This window comes from Oncorhynchus keta, chromosome 32 (assembly GCF_023373465.1).
Source record: "Oncorhynchus keta strain PuntledgeMale-10-30-2019 chromosome 32, Oket_V2, whole genome shotgun sequence".
Lineage (NCBI taxonomy): Eukaryota > Metazoa > Chordata > Actinopteri > Salmoniformes > Salmonidae > Oncorhynchus > Oncorhynchus keta.
Genome location: NC_068452.1, coordinates 28,521,110 through 28,539,286, shown reverse-complemented (window position 1 = coordinate 28,539,286; position 18,177 = coordinate 28,521,110). Strand labels below are relative to the sequence as shown.

Sequence of the window (18,177 nt, the reverse complement as noted above, 5' to 3'; positions counted from 1 at the left end):
CCAGACAGTGACAGAATGAGGGAGCGTCATCTAGAGACCCAGACAGAGACAGAATGAGGGAGCGTCATCTAGAGACCCAGACAGTGACAGAATGAGGGAGCGTCATCTAGAGACCCAGACAGTGACAGAATGAGGGAGCGTCATCTGGAGACCCAGACAGAGACAGAATGAGGGAGAGTCATCTAGAGACCCAGACAGAGACAGAATGAGGGAGCGTCATCTAGAGACCCAGACAGTGACAGAATGAGGGAGCGTCATCTAGAGACCCAGACAGTGACAGAATGAGGGAGCGTCATCTAGAGACCCAGACAGTGACAGAATGAGGGAGCGTCATCTAGAGACCCAGACAGTGACAGAATGAGGGAGCGTCATCTAGAGACCCAAACATAGACAGAATGAGGGAGCGTCCTCTAGAGACCCAGACAGAGACAGAATGAGGGAGCGTCATCTAGAGACCCAGACAGTGATTGAATGAGGGAGCGTCATCTAGAGACCCAGACAGTGACAGAATGAGGGAGCGAGAGAGAGAGAGAGAGAGAGAGAGAGAGAGAGAGAGAGAGAGAGAGAGACAGAGAGAGACAGAGAACGAAAGGATCCAGGGAAACAGGAGAGATATGTGAGGTTGTCTGAATTCCCCTCACATCCTCTCATCTCCACACAGCCCCATTCAGCAGGCAGCAGGCATGCAGTGGCTGGGATTTGGGTTAAGAGGGCCTGGTGGGGAGCAACAGTGAATTCCAATTACCACTCACTCCCCTCCTCCCTCCTCCCTCCTCCCCTTGATGTGCTGCTTAACCACTGTTAACAGCAGACAAACACATCACATTAAGAGAGCTACCACTCAGATAATGAATATACACACCAACTGAAGAGTTGTGAATACAACAGCATGGAAGTCCATGTCAGTGGAAACGTAGAGAGTAGTGAGGCTGAGGGTGGAGAATCAACGCTCCCAGTGGCGGAGTTGGAGCACAGTGTACAAAACAGTTAGAGGGGTGTCATTGCTGTAGTGTACAGAAAGGCTATGCTAGTGCACTGTATTTATGAAAGGGCGTGGCCCAGTGGCCTCCTAATCCTACAATACCATATACCAGTGGAAAGTTGCCCTAAGAAATTGTCCAAGACTCCAGCCACCCTAGTCATAGACTGTTCTCTTTGCTACAGCACGGCAATTGTTTCCGGAGCACCAAGTCTAGGTCCAAGAGGCTTCTACCCCCAAGCCATAAGACTCCTGTACATCAAATCAAATGTCTATCCAGACTATTTGCATTGCCCCCCTCTTTTACACCTCTGCTACTCTCTGTTGTTATCATCTATGCATAGTCACTTTAATAACTCTACCTACATGTACATATTACCTCAACTAACCGGTGCCCCTGCACATTACCGTACCAGGACACCCTGTATATAGTCTCGCTATTGTTATTTTACTACTGCTCTTTAATTACTTGTTATTTTATTTCTTATTCTTATCCGTATTGTATTTTTTTACTGCATTGTTGGTTAGGGACTCGTAAGTAAGCAGTTCTATTCGGCGCATGTGACTAATAACATTTCAGTTGATTTGATTGGAAGGTTTAGGTGAGATTGTATAATTAAGCCTCCAAATCAGCAAATTGAACTTTGAACTTTTTATATTTTGGAATTTTTCTGTGTGCTTTGTATTTATAATACTGTATAATAGAGGATGTCCAAACTCAATAAAGTCAATAAATAGTCAACTTTAACCTGTAAGTATGGCGGGATTATGTGTGTGTAAGTGTGGGCATGTTTAACTATACTTATGGGGACCAGAAGTCCCTACAAGTATAGTAAACGAACAAAATGCTAACCAACTGGGGACATTTTGTTAGTCCCCACTAGGTCAAGTGCTATTTCTATGGGGTTTAGTGTTGAGGTTACAATTAGTGTGAGGGTTACAATTAGGTTTAGGGTTAAGAGCTAGGGTTAGGTTTAGAGTTATGGTTAAGGTTAGGTTTTGGGGTTAAGGTTAGGGTTAAGGTTAGAGTAAGAGTTAGAGGTTAGGGAAAATAGGATTTTGAATGGGATTGAATTTTGTGTCCCCACAAGGTTAGTTGTACAAGACTGTGTGTGTGTGTGTATGCCAGGAGTGCCGGGTCAACAGCTGGGGAAGAGTCTATCCCCATGAAAAGCAGCATTGTGGAGGGGTCCATCTTCTCAAGAGACTTCAATAAATGCAAATGTGTTTGTGTTGCTGACTCTGTCCATTGTGAGCACCACCACAATCAGTCTCTGTGTTCAGGCCTCAGAGGGTTGAAGACTGCATTTCCAAACAACATCCAAAGGGAAGTACAAATGTGTCTCTCTGTGTCCCACTCATGTAGAGCAGTGGATGGAGAATTCTGATGTTACCAGGGAATCATTTATTAAAGTAGACTACTTTGTTATCAATGCTCTACTGAACCCACCTGCACAAAGCAGCACATTGCAAACACAGTTGGTGACCTACAACAGTCATCCTGAATATGGTCATGACACAGAGCAGAGGGAGAATTACTGAGGTTCTTTATGGGACGATAGATCCACGGCCATGTTAACTGATGCCATTCCTTTGATCTTATATTGTCAGCAGCTTAGAACATGGTGAAAGACACAGAGACAGAGACAGAGACAGAGAGTGAGAGACAGAGACAGGAAGCAAGAGACACAGAGACATAAACAGAGCGAGAGACATAGAGACAGAGACAGGAAGCAAGAGAGACAGAGACAGAGAGTGAGAGACACAGAGACAAAGACATAGACAGAGAGTGAGAGACAGAGACAGAGAGCGAGAGACACAGAGACAGAGACAGAGACAGGCAGCAAGAGACACAGAGACAGAGAGACACCGAGACAGAGAGAAACTCCTGGCCCATGGGGTTGTGTATGTCTCTGTGCTTTGACTCCAGGGAAATTGGGGCTCCAAGCTGTGTGACTCCTGGCTCTGACTCAGATGGTCTGGCGTGGGGATTTCCGCAGCGAGCCTGTCCAGGGTCGATAGCTACATCCTCCCACTCACTAAGGCCCAGTGGGGGGTAGGGAGAGAGAGATGGAGAGAGAAAGAGAGAGAAAGAGAGAGCAAGTGCGAGAGAGAGAGAGAGAGAGAGAGAGAGAGAGAGAGAGAGAGAGAGAGAAAGGAGGTCTGAATGACTGACTGAGAGCCATGCTGTGTTAGACTGTGAACTCCACTCCACAAACACAGCCTCAGGACAGTGGTGCATGAAAAAAAAACAGAGAAGGGAGTGATTTTCCAGCAGACCGATTCAAATCTGCCACAGCTCAGCCGTGACTAATGCCCCACTCAGGGCGTCTGCCTGTGACTGCGCCCGAATACCACGGAAATAACTCAAAATCTATGTTTGAGAAGCAATGCAGCGCTAAGATCTACTTAGATTTTTGTGTTGTGGCAAATCTTCTTTGAACACTTTGTTGGTCTAAGGTCTGAGCAGCAACAGTATTGGTTCTCTCTATATCCAGCCCTCAGTCATCTCCCTGTCTCTCTGCCTGGCTCCTGACTCCACCGATAAGGGCTTCACTGACATGCTTTATAGGCGCTTAATGCTACAGCTTCCTCGCCTAGAGGGGTCAGGGAAAGACGCTGCACACTGCACCGAAAGCTCTGAAAAAAGAATGAATTGGAAACAGATTTTAATAGAAACCGAGAGCAGATTAAAAATGATTATGGCAGAGGGGATAAGAGCACGTCCTATAAAGCTGATGATTATCCATCTTTAGTTCTGTTGACGATAACGGCAGGCGTCCGCAAACAGGAAGGCAAAGACAGCACCAATATGTGTAGCTGTATGTTGTTGACTAATGTTCCCAACTGACTAATGAGCACAGTACTGTTGTGTGTTCAAACAATAAAACAGTCAAGTATAGCAAAGTGCATCATTCCTTACTCGCAGTACACTAAGACGGATGCCTAGTCAACAGTGGGAACAGGAACACCACTTCCAAATACCCTAAGTTCCCCTAGCGTGTTTAATGCAGGGTGGGGTACAATTAAGGAGCTAAAATAAGTGAAGGAGTAGACCGACTTATACAGAGCTATAGTGTGGTTGAGACCCCACAGGAGCAGCAGGAAGGAGAGCTGGAGGGTGGTTACAACTGCCATACCAACGATGGGAAATCACAGCAATTATCAAGATGACGTTGCAACGTCAGCTCAATTAGGACTCTAACTCACAACCAAACAGTCATTTACGGTACCCTCCCCTCCATCTTTCATGTATTTCACCTCTCTCTACTTTCTCTCTCTCTCTGTCTCTCCAGGCAGTGACTTATTCTAAGCACCATGTTTCAAGGCATGTGAAAAGGACTACTGCATTTCTACCTGACCCAGTCTGAAAGTCTGTGTTTTAAGAGAATTATGAGAGTTACAGTTGGTCTTGTGCTCTTCTGTTGTTTTTACAGCCAGGTCACGTCTCTCTCTCTCTCTACTTTTAGACCGAGACTGATAATAGACGTTTTTCCTCGGCTCACATTAATGGCCCCTGGGCAGACAGAACAGACAGCCCACTGTTGGTATGGCAGGACCGTCGCTGCACCCATCAAGCACCGCGTCTGTCCTCCTCTTACACCCCTACACCATTCCCACAGAGCAGACGCTATCACATGACCTCACTGGGAGGCTACCTCATCACCATTACCCTGGGTAACCACAATCAGGTCACTGCATGGGCAATGCCTGGCCTTGATCTTATCTTCCTAGAACAGACTGACTTGCTCACAGGTCCCAGTGGTCACAGCACTGGGGAATGTCTCACCTTCACACCTGAAAATGGTGCCTCTCTCCCAGCTAAAGAGCACACCAAAACAATGCTGCTCAGCATAGCTTCCACTTAAAGCTGGACTCCTTAATAGTGAAGCAGCCACCTCCGTTTGCGATATTACAACAACAAAGACATTCCTGCAAACTGTTTTCCCAGAAGAGCACAATATGTACTGCATGTTTTACCATGCTGGGCAACTCTCCTCAGTTCGCAAACAAAATCAATAACAACGGTGGTGGGGCAGCCAGGGGCGCTGTTTCCCCCTACTGCAGATTCCATCTTTAAGTATTGAATGTCAAAATCAACTAAATTCAAACAAAGTCCTTTAGCGACATTATTTGGGGTTGATCTGTAACAGCCTGTGGCAGCTGTACCCAAATAATGGAAGCATTTTTGTAGTTTGGTAGTGCCCCATGACCCATGGAAAACTTCCAAGGTAAGTCAAAAAGCAATATCTTTGACCTTGTATTTACTAAAATAAAGTATTACTGAATTATGAAAGCTATCCGTTTGCGATTTCAGCACCACAGCTGGGCCAGTCAGTCAGAATGCTGTCTCTGACTGTGATTACAAAGACACTGATTACTACCCATTTATACAGAGATAAAACATTGGCTCCTTCACGACTCCAATCAGCAACCTCATTTCCTACTCACTCTAAAATGGTGATTATGCTTGGCCAATTGGAGTAAAATATGGTGCCCCCACATAACATTGTTTCAGGCATTTCTTTGTTGTAACACATTCCACATGACTGTATGTTTGTTTTACTCCATGTGTAACTCTGTGTTGTTGTATGTGGCGAACTGCTTTGCTTTATCTTGGCCAGGTCGCAAATGTAAATGAGAACTTGTTCTCAACTTGCCTACCTGGTTAAATAAAGGTGAAGTAAAAAATATAAAAAATCCTCAATCCTATAACACCACCACAAGCCCATGAGACCCCAGGCCTCAAAACGTCACTCACAATAATTTACACAACATCCATCACAACTCCACTGAGCAGTATAGTCACAAACAACAGGTCTGGCTGCCCCATGCCACCGTGGAGGACAGTCTTTCATGATCCATCCATGATCAGGGTGGGTTGGCAGTAATCATAACTAATCCCGTGAGGCAAGCCAGTGGGCATTTAGCCAGCATGGCAGAACAGAGCAGAACTATAGCTGGACTGACAAAGGAACAGCTCTTGTTAAGACTGACTGGATGGGCAAGGTAGGTTTGGCTTTGTGAAATGCCCATGGGGACATGGGTTGGGATCATGTATACTAGCTTAACATAACCACTTCAGGGTTTTTTTAATGGACCGCCTAAGTCCAAACAGTCAAAGTATATATATATATATACTGAACAAAAATATAAACGCAACATGTAAAGTGTTGGTCCCATGTTTCATGAGCTGAAATAAAAGATCCCAGAAATGTTGCATACGCACACAAAGCTTATTTCTCTCAAATTCTATTCACAAATTTGTTAACAACCCTGTTAATGAGCATTTCTCATTTTCCAAGATAATCTATCCACCTGACAGATGTGACATATCAAGAAGCTGATTTAATAGCATGATTTTTACACAGGTGCACCTTGGGCTAGGGACAATAAAAGGCCAATCTAAAATGTGAAGTTTTGTTGCACAATGCCACAGATGTCTGAAGTTTTAAGGGAGCATGCAATTGGCATGCTGACTGCAGGAATGTCCACCAGAGAGGTTGCCAGAGAATTTAATGTTTAATTCTCTACCATAAGCCGCCTCCAACATCGTTTTAAAGAATTTGGCAGTACGTCCAACCGTCCTCACAACCGCTGACAAAGTGTAGCCACGCCAGCCCAGGACCTGCACATCCGGCTTCTTCAACTGCGGGTTCGTCTGAGACCAGCCACCTGAATAGCTGATGAAAATGAAGAGTATTTCTGTCTGTAATAAAGCCCTTTTGTGGGAGAAAACAAATTCTGCTTGGCTGGGCCTGGCTCCCCAGTGGGTGGGCCTATGCCCTCCCAGGCCCATGCATGTCTGCCCAGTCATGCGCCCTTGCCCAGTCATGTGAAATACATAGATTAGGGGCTGATGAATTTATTTAAATGGTCTGATATCCTTATATGAACTGTAACTCAGTAAAATCGTTGAAATTGTTGAATGTTGCGTTTATATTTTTGTTCAGTATTTATACAAAATAATACTTTTCGGGATGGTAAAACATTTTCAGTGTAAAATTCAATGACTAAAACCAGATATAATGTCTGTAAAAAAGATAATGGACCTATATATCTTAAATAAGGTCATCTTTGAGAACTAACAATAATCTAAATGAAAAACTAGACAGTTGGAATTTCCTAAAATGTCATGGCATTGGGCCCCCATTGATTTTGTTATAATGTTTGAGTCACTCAGATAGCCTAGGAACACAGCATACGCCATGACAAAATGTGAAGAAATGCAGGAAACTCGCTTTAAACTGGTAAAAATGGCTCTCCACCCCATGACAAAATGATGTCTCTGCAGTCAAGAGAGCCTCTAAAATGTTCAGTCGGAGATCGTGCCATTGACCACGCCCACCACCTAAGCCCGATTTTGATTCAGAAAAAAATTGTGCACTCCATCTCTACAGCTGGGCAGAGTGCAGCCAGGTCTAAGGGAGGATAGGATATATTTCCAAAGAGCCAGTTTAATACTGGAGTGAAGGGCTGGGACTGGGGGTGAGGGTGGGTTTTGGGTGTAATGCCACCATGGGAGTGGGTCAGGACAGAAATGTCCAGGTTCTCCTAATCCTATTATCAATGGAGCTATCAGCAACGACAGCTGGAGACAAAACAGTTTTTGTTTGCGTGATGAGGAGCCCGTCTAAAGAAGAACCTTCTCTTCTTAATATACAGCGCAACAGGTGTCTGGGGCTTAGTCGGCCTGAGTGTGGAGGACGTCTTTGATGCCATTAAAGAAATGTACTGACAGAGGAAATGTTTCCACTCTCCTGCGCGATCAATAAAAAGCCATTTGGTAAAAAGCAAAAAAAAGGCAGAGAATCATTGAACATACATAATGACCAGCTGGCTGCAACCTCACAGAGAGTTCACAGAGATCTTCTTGAGCATTGATAAGGACAGCAGAAAACCAAAATATATAAAAAATGCATGAGAGGATGGCTGCAATGTAAGTCTATAAGGGTGGTTGGTTTCATTGCACAAGACCCAAATACCCAGGGGGATTCCTGCTTTACACTCAGTGAAGCTGTCTGGGGAGCAGGGAGTAAGCAAATAAACAAACATCAAATCAATACATGAGAGAGAGAGAGAGAGAGAGAGAGAGAGAGAGAGAGAGAGAGAGAGAGAGAGAGAGAGAGAGAGAGAGAGAGAGAGAGAGAGAGAGAGAGAGAGAGAGAGAGAGAGAGAGAGAGAGAGAGAGAGAGAGGAGAGAGAGAGAGAGAGAGAGAGAGAGAGAGAGAGAGAGACTAAGAGAGAGAGAGAGAGAGAGAGACGGAGGACGACTAGAGAGAGAGAGAGAGAGAGAGAGAGAGAGAGAGAGAGAGAGAGAGAGAGAGAGAGAGAGAGAGAGAGAGAGAGAGAGAGAGAGAGAGAACGACTAAGTGGGGGGACCAATACACCCTGATGGACTAAGCCCTGCTATATGCACTGGATAATATGGATAATGTGTGAGAGGGGGAAACTGAGGGAAAGAGAAAGAGTGAGATCAGTCTTATGGACTGAAAGAAAGGGAGAGGTCTTATAAGGACTGAGTAATGTGCTGTAGCTCTGCTCATTTGTGACCCCCATCCCTTCCAAAAAAAACATTCTGCCCTCCAGTAAAGCCTTGTTGAGGTATTGAGGGGAAATAGAACAATCAAGCCCAATCACTATGCAGAGTATAGGTCTGCTCCGACAGGGACGTCGATCATTGCCAACGTGCCTGCTTGATCTCAATCAGCAATCTTTCAGTATCTATGTGTAGCCAATCTACTGCTCCTGGAGATAACATTCTTATCCATGCTAAAATCTACACTGAACAAAAATATAAATGCAACATGTGAAGTGTTGGTCCCATGTTTCATGAGCTGAAATAAAAGATCCCACAAATGTTCCATGCGCACAAAAAGCTTATTTCTCTCAAATTTTGTGCACTAATTTGTTAACGTCCTGGTTAGTGAGCATTTCTCCTTCGCCAAGATAATCCATCCATCTGACAGGTTCGACTTATCAAGAAGCTAATTAAACAGCATGATCATTACAAATGTGCAGTTTTGTCACACAACACAATACCACAGATGTCTCCAGTTTTGAGGGAGCATGCAATTGGCATGTCGACTGCAGGAATGTCCACCAGAGCTGTTGCCAGATAATTTAATGTTAATTTTTCTACCATATGCCGCCTCCAATGTTGTTTTAGATAATTTGGCAGTACATTCAACCTGCCTCACAACCGTAGACCACGTGTAACCGCGCCAGCCCAGGACCTCCACATCCGGCTTCTTCACCTGCGGGATCATCTGAGACCAGCCACCAGGACAGCTGATGAAACTGTGGGTTTGCACAACCGAAGAATTTCTGCACAAACTGTTAGAAAACATCTCAGGGAAGCTCATCTGCGTACTTGTCGTCCTCACCAGGGTCTTGACCTGATTGCAGTTCAGCATCGTAACACGGGCAAATTGTCATCTTTTTATGGCCACTGGCACGCTGGAAAAGTGTGCTCTTCACAGATGAATCCCGGTTTCAACTGTACCGGGCAGATGGCAGACATGACGTTGTGTGGGAGCGGTTTGCTGATTTCAACGTTGTGAACTGAGTTCCCCATGGTGGCAGTGGGGTTATGGTATGGGCAGGCATAAGCTACGGACAATGAACACAATTGCATTTTATCGATGACAATTTGAATGCACAGACACACCGTGACGAGATCCAGAGTCTCATTGTTGTGCCATTCATCTGCCGCAATCACCTCATGTCGCAAGGATCTGTACACAATTCCTGGAAGCTTAAAATGTCACAGTTCTTCTATGGCCTGCATACTCACCAGACATGTCACCCATTGAGCATGTTTGCAACAGCGTTTTCCAGTTCCCGCCAATATCCAGCCACTTCCCACAGCCATTGAAGAGGAGTGGGACAACATTCCACAGGCCACAATCAACAGCCTGATCAACTCAATGCCAATGAAATGTGTCGCGCTGCATGGGGCAAATGGTGGTCACACCAGATACTTACTGGTTTTCTGATCCACGCCCCTACTTTTTTTAAAGGTATCTGTGACCAACAGATGTATGTATTGCCAGTCATGTGAAATCCATAGATTAGGGCCTAATGCATTTTTTCCCCCAATTGACTGATTTCCTTGTATGAACTGTAACTCAGTCAAATCTTTCAAATTGTTGAATGTTGCGTTAATATTTTTGACCAGTGTAAAAACAGAAATTGGGGATTGTTTTCTGGATACATTAAACCCCATTGAAATGCCTGTGTGCGCTGGGTGTGTATAAATAAGCTGAAAGGGCAGTAAAGATCCCTGAAAGATATGAAAGTCCTGCAGGGCCTATTATTATTTCCACAAAGTCAATGCATTTATCTTTTCCATCCAAAGCAATATTTTCTCTCTCATTGCAAAACGAGCAAAACATAACTGAAAAAGAAGAGTGAAGAACCTAGGCCTAGAGGTAGAACAAGAGAATTACAAAACATGAACAACGAACATTTAGGCCCTGTTACCCTCCTCTGATGTGTGTTGCCCACAGTCACAGTGCTAGCATTCCAGGAATCAGGAAACCTTCTCTTTCATGGAAACACTAACTTTACGTCAGTCAAGAGGCCACACCCAATTTTATAGTCATAAGCATTATTATGTACATGCCATTTTATTGAGTACATTTGAAACAAATGATTGACAAACGAAAACAAACGAAAATTCCTCGGGGAAGAAATCTGACAGTGGCACCACTTGAAGGAACTTACATGTAGCCTACATGTGTCCTTGATACCGGATGCTTACCTGACACTGACACCTAGTGATATAGGCTTAGGCTACTTCCGGACCCAGTGTTCAGTAGGTCAGACTTTAAATGATGTTACACTGGCCCGCCCTGGGCATAAGCAACATAATTGGTCGCTTAGGGCCTCCAGCCGATAGGGAATTCAGCTTATTGTTGAGAGTTAGAATAGTAGAATTCACATGGTGCAATTTAGAAATATTGTTGTGCATCAGTAGTTTCTCTTGTTATGTCAATCACTGACGGTCACTCAATTAGCCCATGTCTAGCCAGCTATCTAAACTTGTAGTAATCATGGTCAAATTATAGACCAGGCACAAAGGGCACGTGCCCAGGGGCCCTGACCTCCTGGGGGACCCCATTGATTTTATTAGTCACTCTCACTCAGATATCATATCAACATGGTATAAGTCATGAAAAATGTGCAGAATTGCAGGATATTAGCTTTAAAACTGCAAAATGTCCTTCCACCCTATTGCAAAAAACAATTGAATATCAAGAAATGAGCTGTAAAACTGCAAATTTTCCCCTCCGCCCCAAGGCAAATTAGTAGAATTGCAGGAAATTTGTTAGAAAATTGCCAAATGTTCTCTCCTCTCCATGGCAAAATGTCAAAAATGCATGCAAACTTGCTTTAAAACTGCAACATTTTCTCTGCACCCCATGGCAACATTTCTGAAATTGCAGGAAGGTATCTCTAAAGTTTTTTTCTATTTCAACTTATTTTAGAAGAAAAGAGGCTGCATCTACACAGGCAGCCCAATTTTGATATTTTGGTCATTAATTAGTTGTTTGACCAATCAGATCAGGTCTGAAAACGAGTTGATATGAAAAGATCTGAAGTGATTGGTCAAAAGAACAATTTGTGGAAAAATGTCAGAATTGGGCTGCCTGTGTAAACATGTATATTTGACCACATCTGTACACTGAAAGTCGATTACATGTAATACACTAACTTAAAATAGAATGTGTAGTTTTATTTCTTATTATTTGAACTTTGTACTGGACCACTGACTTTGGTCTGAACCAAACTCGGTGGGTTACCTGCAAGGCTGCTGCAGACAGATATTAATGTGTTGGGTTCTGGCTTGAGTTCAACATGGCCTCTAATTTGTAACAATTCCCTCCTATGCAGTTTCCTGAACTGAGATGACACCTGTGTAAGCAGCATAAGGTAACATGACCTGTTTAATTAGGTCCTTGACTCGGACACCCTCCACTGTAACTCACCTGAGTGGAACAACTATGTACCACAAGAAACAGCCCTCTAATGCTCCATACAGGTCTCTTCCATATGGCCAGTGAGGTATAACAAGTAAATATATGTGTGTACAGTATTTGTTGGTCTACACATCATCAATACGTCATTACTTTTGTCGGACATATTTGTGCAGGTGTAGACTGCTTTGGTAACACAAACAATAAGCACCTGCCATTATTATGCCCTGTTAGACCATTGCAAACATGGGGGACAGAAAACACAGACCTAACGTTTCAAGGTGATGGTGTGGGTGTGGACGACAGGCTCAGTCGGTTATAGTGGGCTGTCTAACTTTGGCCCGATGTACTAGTAGAGTACCTGTCCACCATCAGTCCCTGTCGTGCAAAGACGTCACCACGAACCCAATTAGAAGAAATAGTCTACAAATATGACATGCACGCATCTCTTCGAATAGGACAAACACAGGCTAATATAATATGTTAAATCAATAAAAAAAAAACGTCCAATGCTAACTTGGAAAACTTACTTGCATCGAGTCGTTGTTAGCCATCTGGTGTCTTGCGTATCACACAGGCTACCACAGCGGTGGGATGACAAATTCTTCTTCAATGTAGCTGATGAATTCTTGATTATCAAATCATTTTAGTGATCTACGACACCATCAAATCAGTTCCTGTCCGTTTGGAGTTATTTGCAGTCAAAGAGCAGGCCAACATTGGCGAATACCCTCAGCACTTTAAAACGACAGTGAACTGTACGGAGAGTTAACGGGCGCCTGTCGCTGCCCAGGTGAGCGAGAGCATCGACAAAAATAAACATTGTAGGCCTCTCATTCTCTTCTTTTTGTCCATGTTCCAAAAGAGCAAGAAGTTACGTATCACCGTGTCCACCTTTCAACTATGTTGTGTAGTTTGAACGCTGACGTTGACTGGTTCATCTGACATTCTACCCCATGTAATTGGAGAACATGACAGCTACAGAAATAATACTAAATGGACATAATTCAATTGTTCACTCACTCTCGAAAATCTACATTATTATTAGGCTATTATTTCCACGCATTGCATCGTCAAGCCTATAATCGGTTTATGAACAAGAACCGTTATGTCTACATAACATAGCCTCCCGCTTACGTAGCCTACTTAAATCCAGGCGAAATATCTATAAACCACAAAAAAAATGCCTGACATTTTGTTACTGTGAGAAAAATTAATGCTATCCTACGCCACTCCTCCCTTGCTGAGAGCTCTTTTGTGCGTGCTTGGTCGTCAATCAACAGTCTAAAAACGGTCTGATGCTCGTTGCTCGTGGGGGCAACTAACCAGTGAGGGTAGCTGAGCGCAAGTGAGGGGCGCGCGTCGTATTGGTCATGTGATCACTATAATTGCAATAAACTTGTTGGCGATAAATCACAATTTTGTGCCTTTAGTAATTTCATAGAGCGATCCCTCCTTCACCACTTGGCAAATCTAAAAACGACTTATCGGTGATATCGCCTTATTCATATTGGCCGAGTCTGCTTACCTTACAATTCATTGTTCATTTGTTGTAATGGAACTAAATGGATTGAGAAAGACTTAATGGTATGAATTTAATATTGTACAGGGTAGGCTTAGGCTAAGCGAATCTTTGTCCGACTCTGGCCATCACTGAATGAGACTAGCGAAGCCTAGTGGTTAGCTGGCCAAACTGTAGCTCAAACTACATGACATTTCGTCTCTGAAAGGTTGCAACCTAGAATCAGGGGTAGACGTAACATAGTAAACGAAAATCAGTGACTCAAATTACTATCATTTCGTATGATATGCTACGAATTACCATTCGTATGTTATGTTACGAATTGCAATTTGGCCAATATGTTACAAATTTTAAATATGTATGATATGTTACAAATTCCAATTTGTTGTCACTAAAGTTATCTAGGTGGCAAATGCTAACATTAGCTAGGCTAGGGGTTAAGGTTAGGAGTTAGGTTAAAGGACAAAGTAGTTGCAAAGTAGTAAGTAGTTGCAAAGTTGCTAAAATGCTACAGTTGTCTGTGATGAGATTTGAATTCACAACCTTTGGATTGCTAGACATTTGCATTATACACCCACCGATCCACCTTCCTTTTATTGTTGCCTTTAGTACCCTTCGGTCTTATATAACCATACCAAATGTAACATATCATACTTTTAGCCTAGTGGTTAGAGCGTTGGGCCAGTAACCAAAAGGTTGCTGGATCGAATCCCAGAGCCGACAATGGCAAAATCTGTTGTTCTGCCCGAGTAAGGCAGTTAACCCACTGTTCCCCGGGCGCTGAAGACGTGGATGTCGATTAAGGCAGCCCCCCGCACCTCTCTGATTCAGAGGTTGGGTTAAATACAGAAGACACATTTCAGTTGAAGGCATTCAGTTGTACAATTGACTAGGTATCCCCCTTTCCCTAATTTAAGTGTTCCGTTTACTATGTTACTTCTAGTATGAGGAAACCTGAACATGGTACATTGTGAGAGGCAACCGATCACATATAGCCTACTTCAGTGGAGGAAAACCCTCTGTCTAGACAAGAAGCACAACACGGCATCGGTCTTTCACAGTAGGTTATGCTGTCAGCATTTCAATGTGCTTGTTGCCATTGCCAACCCAGTTACAAAATAGCAAAAAATAGAAAGAGCTAGTTGAAAGTCATTTTATTTCTAAATGGTTATATTAACGTACTTAACAATGATACATGTATCAGACACAAGCCTAAAAATATCTTAAATAGTAAATTACTATACAGTAGGCCTATCACAGTCTACAAACACTAGTCAAATATAAACCACCTTAAATAGCAACAGTTTAATAATCAAATCCTTTTAGCAAAATTGATCAAGAGTCGATGACTGAGGTGGAAAATAATATTAGATTTTCCAAACTCTGATTAGGCCTATAATGTACTTAATAGTATGCCTCTGGTGATTATTTGAACTATACATGTTTGATGATGGACAGTCATGTCTATACAGATGTAGGATCTTCATTTGAGAAAATAATCCTGCGGCAACAGGAAATGTGAATTATTATGCGGATTATAATTAGATTCACATTTCACATCATAAGGGAAAATCTAATCTGACATTGCAAAGTGGAAATGACCAACTTCAGAAGTCTTTATAAACCTCAAAAACACTACATGCTTTAAATGTCCTGCATAGCAGGAAAGTTCTCCTGCAACAGGGTGATTCAATTAAGACCCTACACCTGTAGCTACTGTCTGGAATAGATTATTGCATATCATTGCATGTCGTACTAGGAATACAGTACTACAGCTACTTGATTTCTTTATTTTCTAAAAATGTATTGGTGCAGTAAATGCATTGTATCCATAGCATTCATCTTCACATAGTATCATTTGGGATGTATTTATGAACTGTTGTCCAACATCCAGCACACTCACCACCCACCTCTAACCACAGGCATAGTTTGATTGGGTCAGGATTGCATCATGGGGTTCACCTTGTCCCCGACACAGCTGTTTACACAACATTAGCGAGCCCGTTCAATCCGACCCACCGGTAGTTTGAGTTTGTTTTGGGTGGGGGAAAATAGTTTTTTGAAAAAGTTCAAAAACATAATCAAAACTGTGTAGAAATGATAATGGATGTACATGTATAGGCTCTTCACTCTGTCCAGCTTGATAACAGTAATTGAAACAAAAGCTAGACAGCGACAAATTCAAATATTTTTGGACAGTGGACTATTTTTTTGAAAGAAAATAATACATTTTAATGCGTCCCTCCGGACGCGGTGAAGACCGAATGCGGCCCACGTGCAAAATGAGTTGGACACCCCTGGTTTAAAGAACTGAATGCATTAAATAAATATCCTTTTCACAAACGCTGCATTCAAACTGAAATAAGTTGTCATACACAGCATCACATACATTTATAATATCACCATGCGGATACATACATATATACTTTTAAAAATATTAGCCTACCTGTCAAAATAGTTTCATAGATGTGCTTGCACAATACTAACATTTTATATCCCACTGTACTGATAATGGATAGAAGACAGATTACATGGGGCTACAGTATTTGTTTACAGTAGTCTAACTCAACCATTAGGTGGCAGTGTTCATCTACCTCTATTTACAAACGGAACTAAAAGAAGACATACAGTATACTAGCCTTTAATAATTAATGCAAATAAAAAATTGACACTACATATACCTGTATAGATGATAAAATTAGAACGAATTTGCATAAATAAACTAAAATTCTCATTAAGTCTAAACTAAATGATGTGCAACTGATATTACTAATATTGCACAATTCACCATACATTTCTGATTGCACATAACAGTAGAATTATATAAAAATTGCTTTAAATTTGGCATCCCGACTGAAACTCTACCCAGCCATTGTGCAGCCTTCCCAAGTAGGATGTACATACATGACATACTATAGTAGACCTGCCACCAAGGTAGTACAAGCAGGAATCAAAACTGCTGCGTATTCAGAACTCCAAAACAGACACAGGTGGCTCATAGTTTAAATCAATTTGTTGATAAATCAACTGTTTACATGGAGATAGATGAAGGATATTCATTTGACAAATGTAGCATACGTTTGAGGCTTTGTTTGAGGCTTCAGGAACCTAGTTTCCCCCTCCTTTGAGCCATTATGGCATTTGTCATACACAGCACTTCTTTAGTACAATGTTAAAGTCCTTCCAACACTTCATATCCAGTTTCCCATCTCACAACATTGCCTCGTCACTACTGCAAATAACTCCCTCTCTTGGGGCGTTTAATAAATGGCAATGTATGTTGATGTAATTCTCTGAACAGTTAGTTACATTTTTATCAGTGCTCTGAGTGTTGTGCTCTCTCTGTGTGGTAGTGTCGCTGTCTCTGACTTCTGTTTCTCTCCTATCATGACATCATTTGTAACCTCGGGAAACCCATTGAATAAAGGCCGACCCAAGAAATGAGGTTATAGCTTTGGAATGCAGGGTGAGACCCCCCACCACCACTACTGTGTGAAAGGCAGAGCAGAACAAGGACGTCCTTCTCTCACCCTCCCTCTTTTCCTGTGTGATTGACAGCCCGATTATTTTGAGACATTGCGCTCTCCTTAAAAGGGTGTTCTTCTACAGACAAAGGATTGTGTCAATTCAAAGCAGTCAATTTGGTCCAGACCATAGCTAGCAGCAGTATTTTCTCCACAAACAAAACAGCTTCTCTGAGGATTTGAAGCTGATGATAATTTAACACAACCAAATCTAATCCCACTTACCTGTAACATTTAAATTAATCAACAAGTCGCTCATAACTATTGCTCAGAATAAGGTTCATACTGTACAGTTCATCAAATTTGGATTTTGGTTCAAAGCAATACACATAGTATTATCTCTCTCTCATATATATTATAGTACACCTATGTGTATTATTAAAGTATATTAGTTGCAGTACCAATGGGGGATGTGCCATTCTTAGTTCTCCACTGATGAGTAATAATATATACCATTCTCTGAAGATTAGTTTGACAATACAGTGAATGTGGATTTCTATGTAGATATGAAGTTAGAATGTATAGCATGCTCTTTTTGTGAGATGGTGTGGTTTGATCAGTGTACAGTGTACCTCGCTGTTATTCTGGCCCATGTCATGAATTTATAGTGTGGAGATGTAGTGCCAACTTGTGTCGTGTGAATACAGTATGCAGTGCATAGATATGACAGTGATGAGTGGTGTGTCGTCCTCCTTCCCTGGCTTTCAGTGCTGTGTCTCCAGCTCCACCACGGTCCAGTCTCCCTGGGGTGAGCTGCCCTGGCTGTCTGGGGAGTAGCTGCTGACAGAGGTGACAGTGGCAGAGGGAGGACTGAGCGGGGACAGCAGGTTGGGCCACATGCTGCTCTCCAGGGGGCTCAGGGTGCCCCCGCTGCCCACAGGCAGCAGGAACAGAGGGGGGCAGCCCCTGTCTCCAGACATCAGCAGGGTTTGGTTGATAAGCTGCTGGACGATGTCCACCTTCTTGCTCCAGTCCAGATCCGTTGGAGGAATGGGACGCGGCCCCTGCTGGCGTGAGTCTGGCCAAGTCTGCTTGGATGTCCACTTCTCCTGCTGCATCCTTGTTTCCCTCTCTCTGTTCTGCTCTCTTTCCTCACTCTCGTCCTCGCTGGTTTCCATGGCCTCATAGATGGTGCATAGCCCAGAGGATGGGGAGAGCATGACTGCAGAC

At 42.9% G+C, this 18,177-nt stretch overlaps 1 protein-coding gene across 1 annotated transcript in view; it reads right to left on the bottom strand.

The window, feature by feature from the left end:
- LOC118364653 (serine/threonine-protein kinase N1-like) overlaps window positions 1-13,251 on the bottom strand; it is a 40,999-nt gene extending 27,748 nt beyond the window's left edge. The window contains exon 1 of the mRNA XM_052491258.1: window positions 12,492-13,251. Coding sequence (XP_052347218.1) covers window positions 12,492-12,515 — 24 coding nt within the window. The 5' untranslated portion in view covers window positions 12,516-13,251. The remainder of the gene's footprint in view (window positions 1-12,491) is intronic.
- Window positions 13,252-18,177: the final 4,926 nt, after the last annotated feature.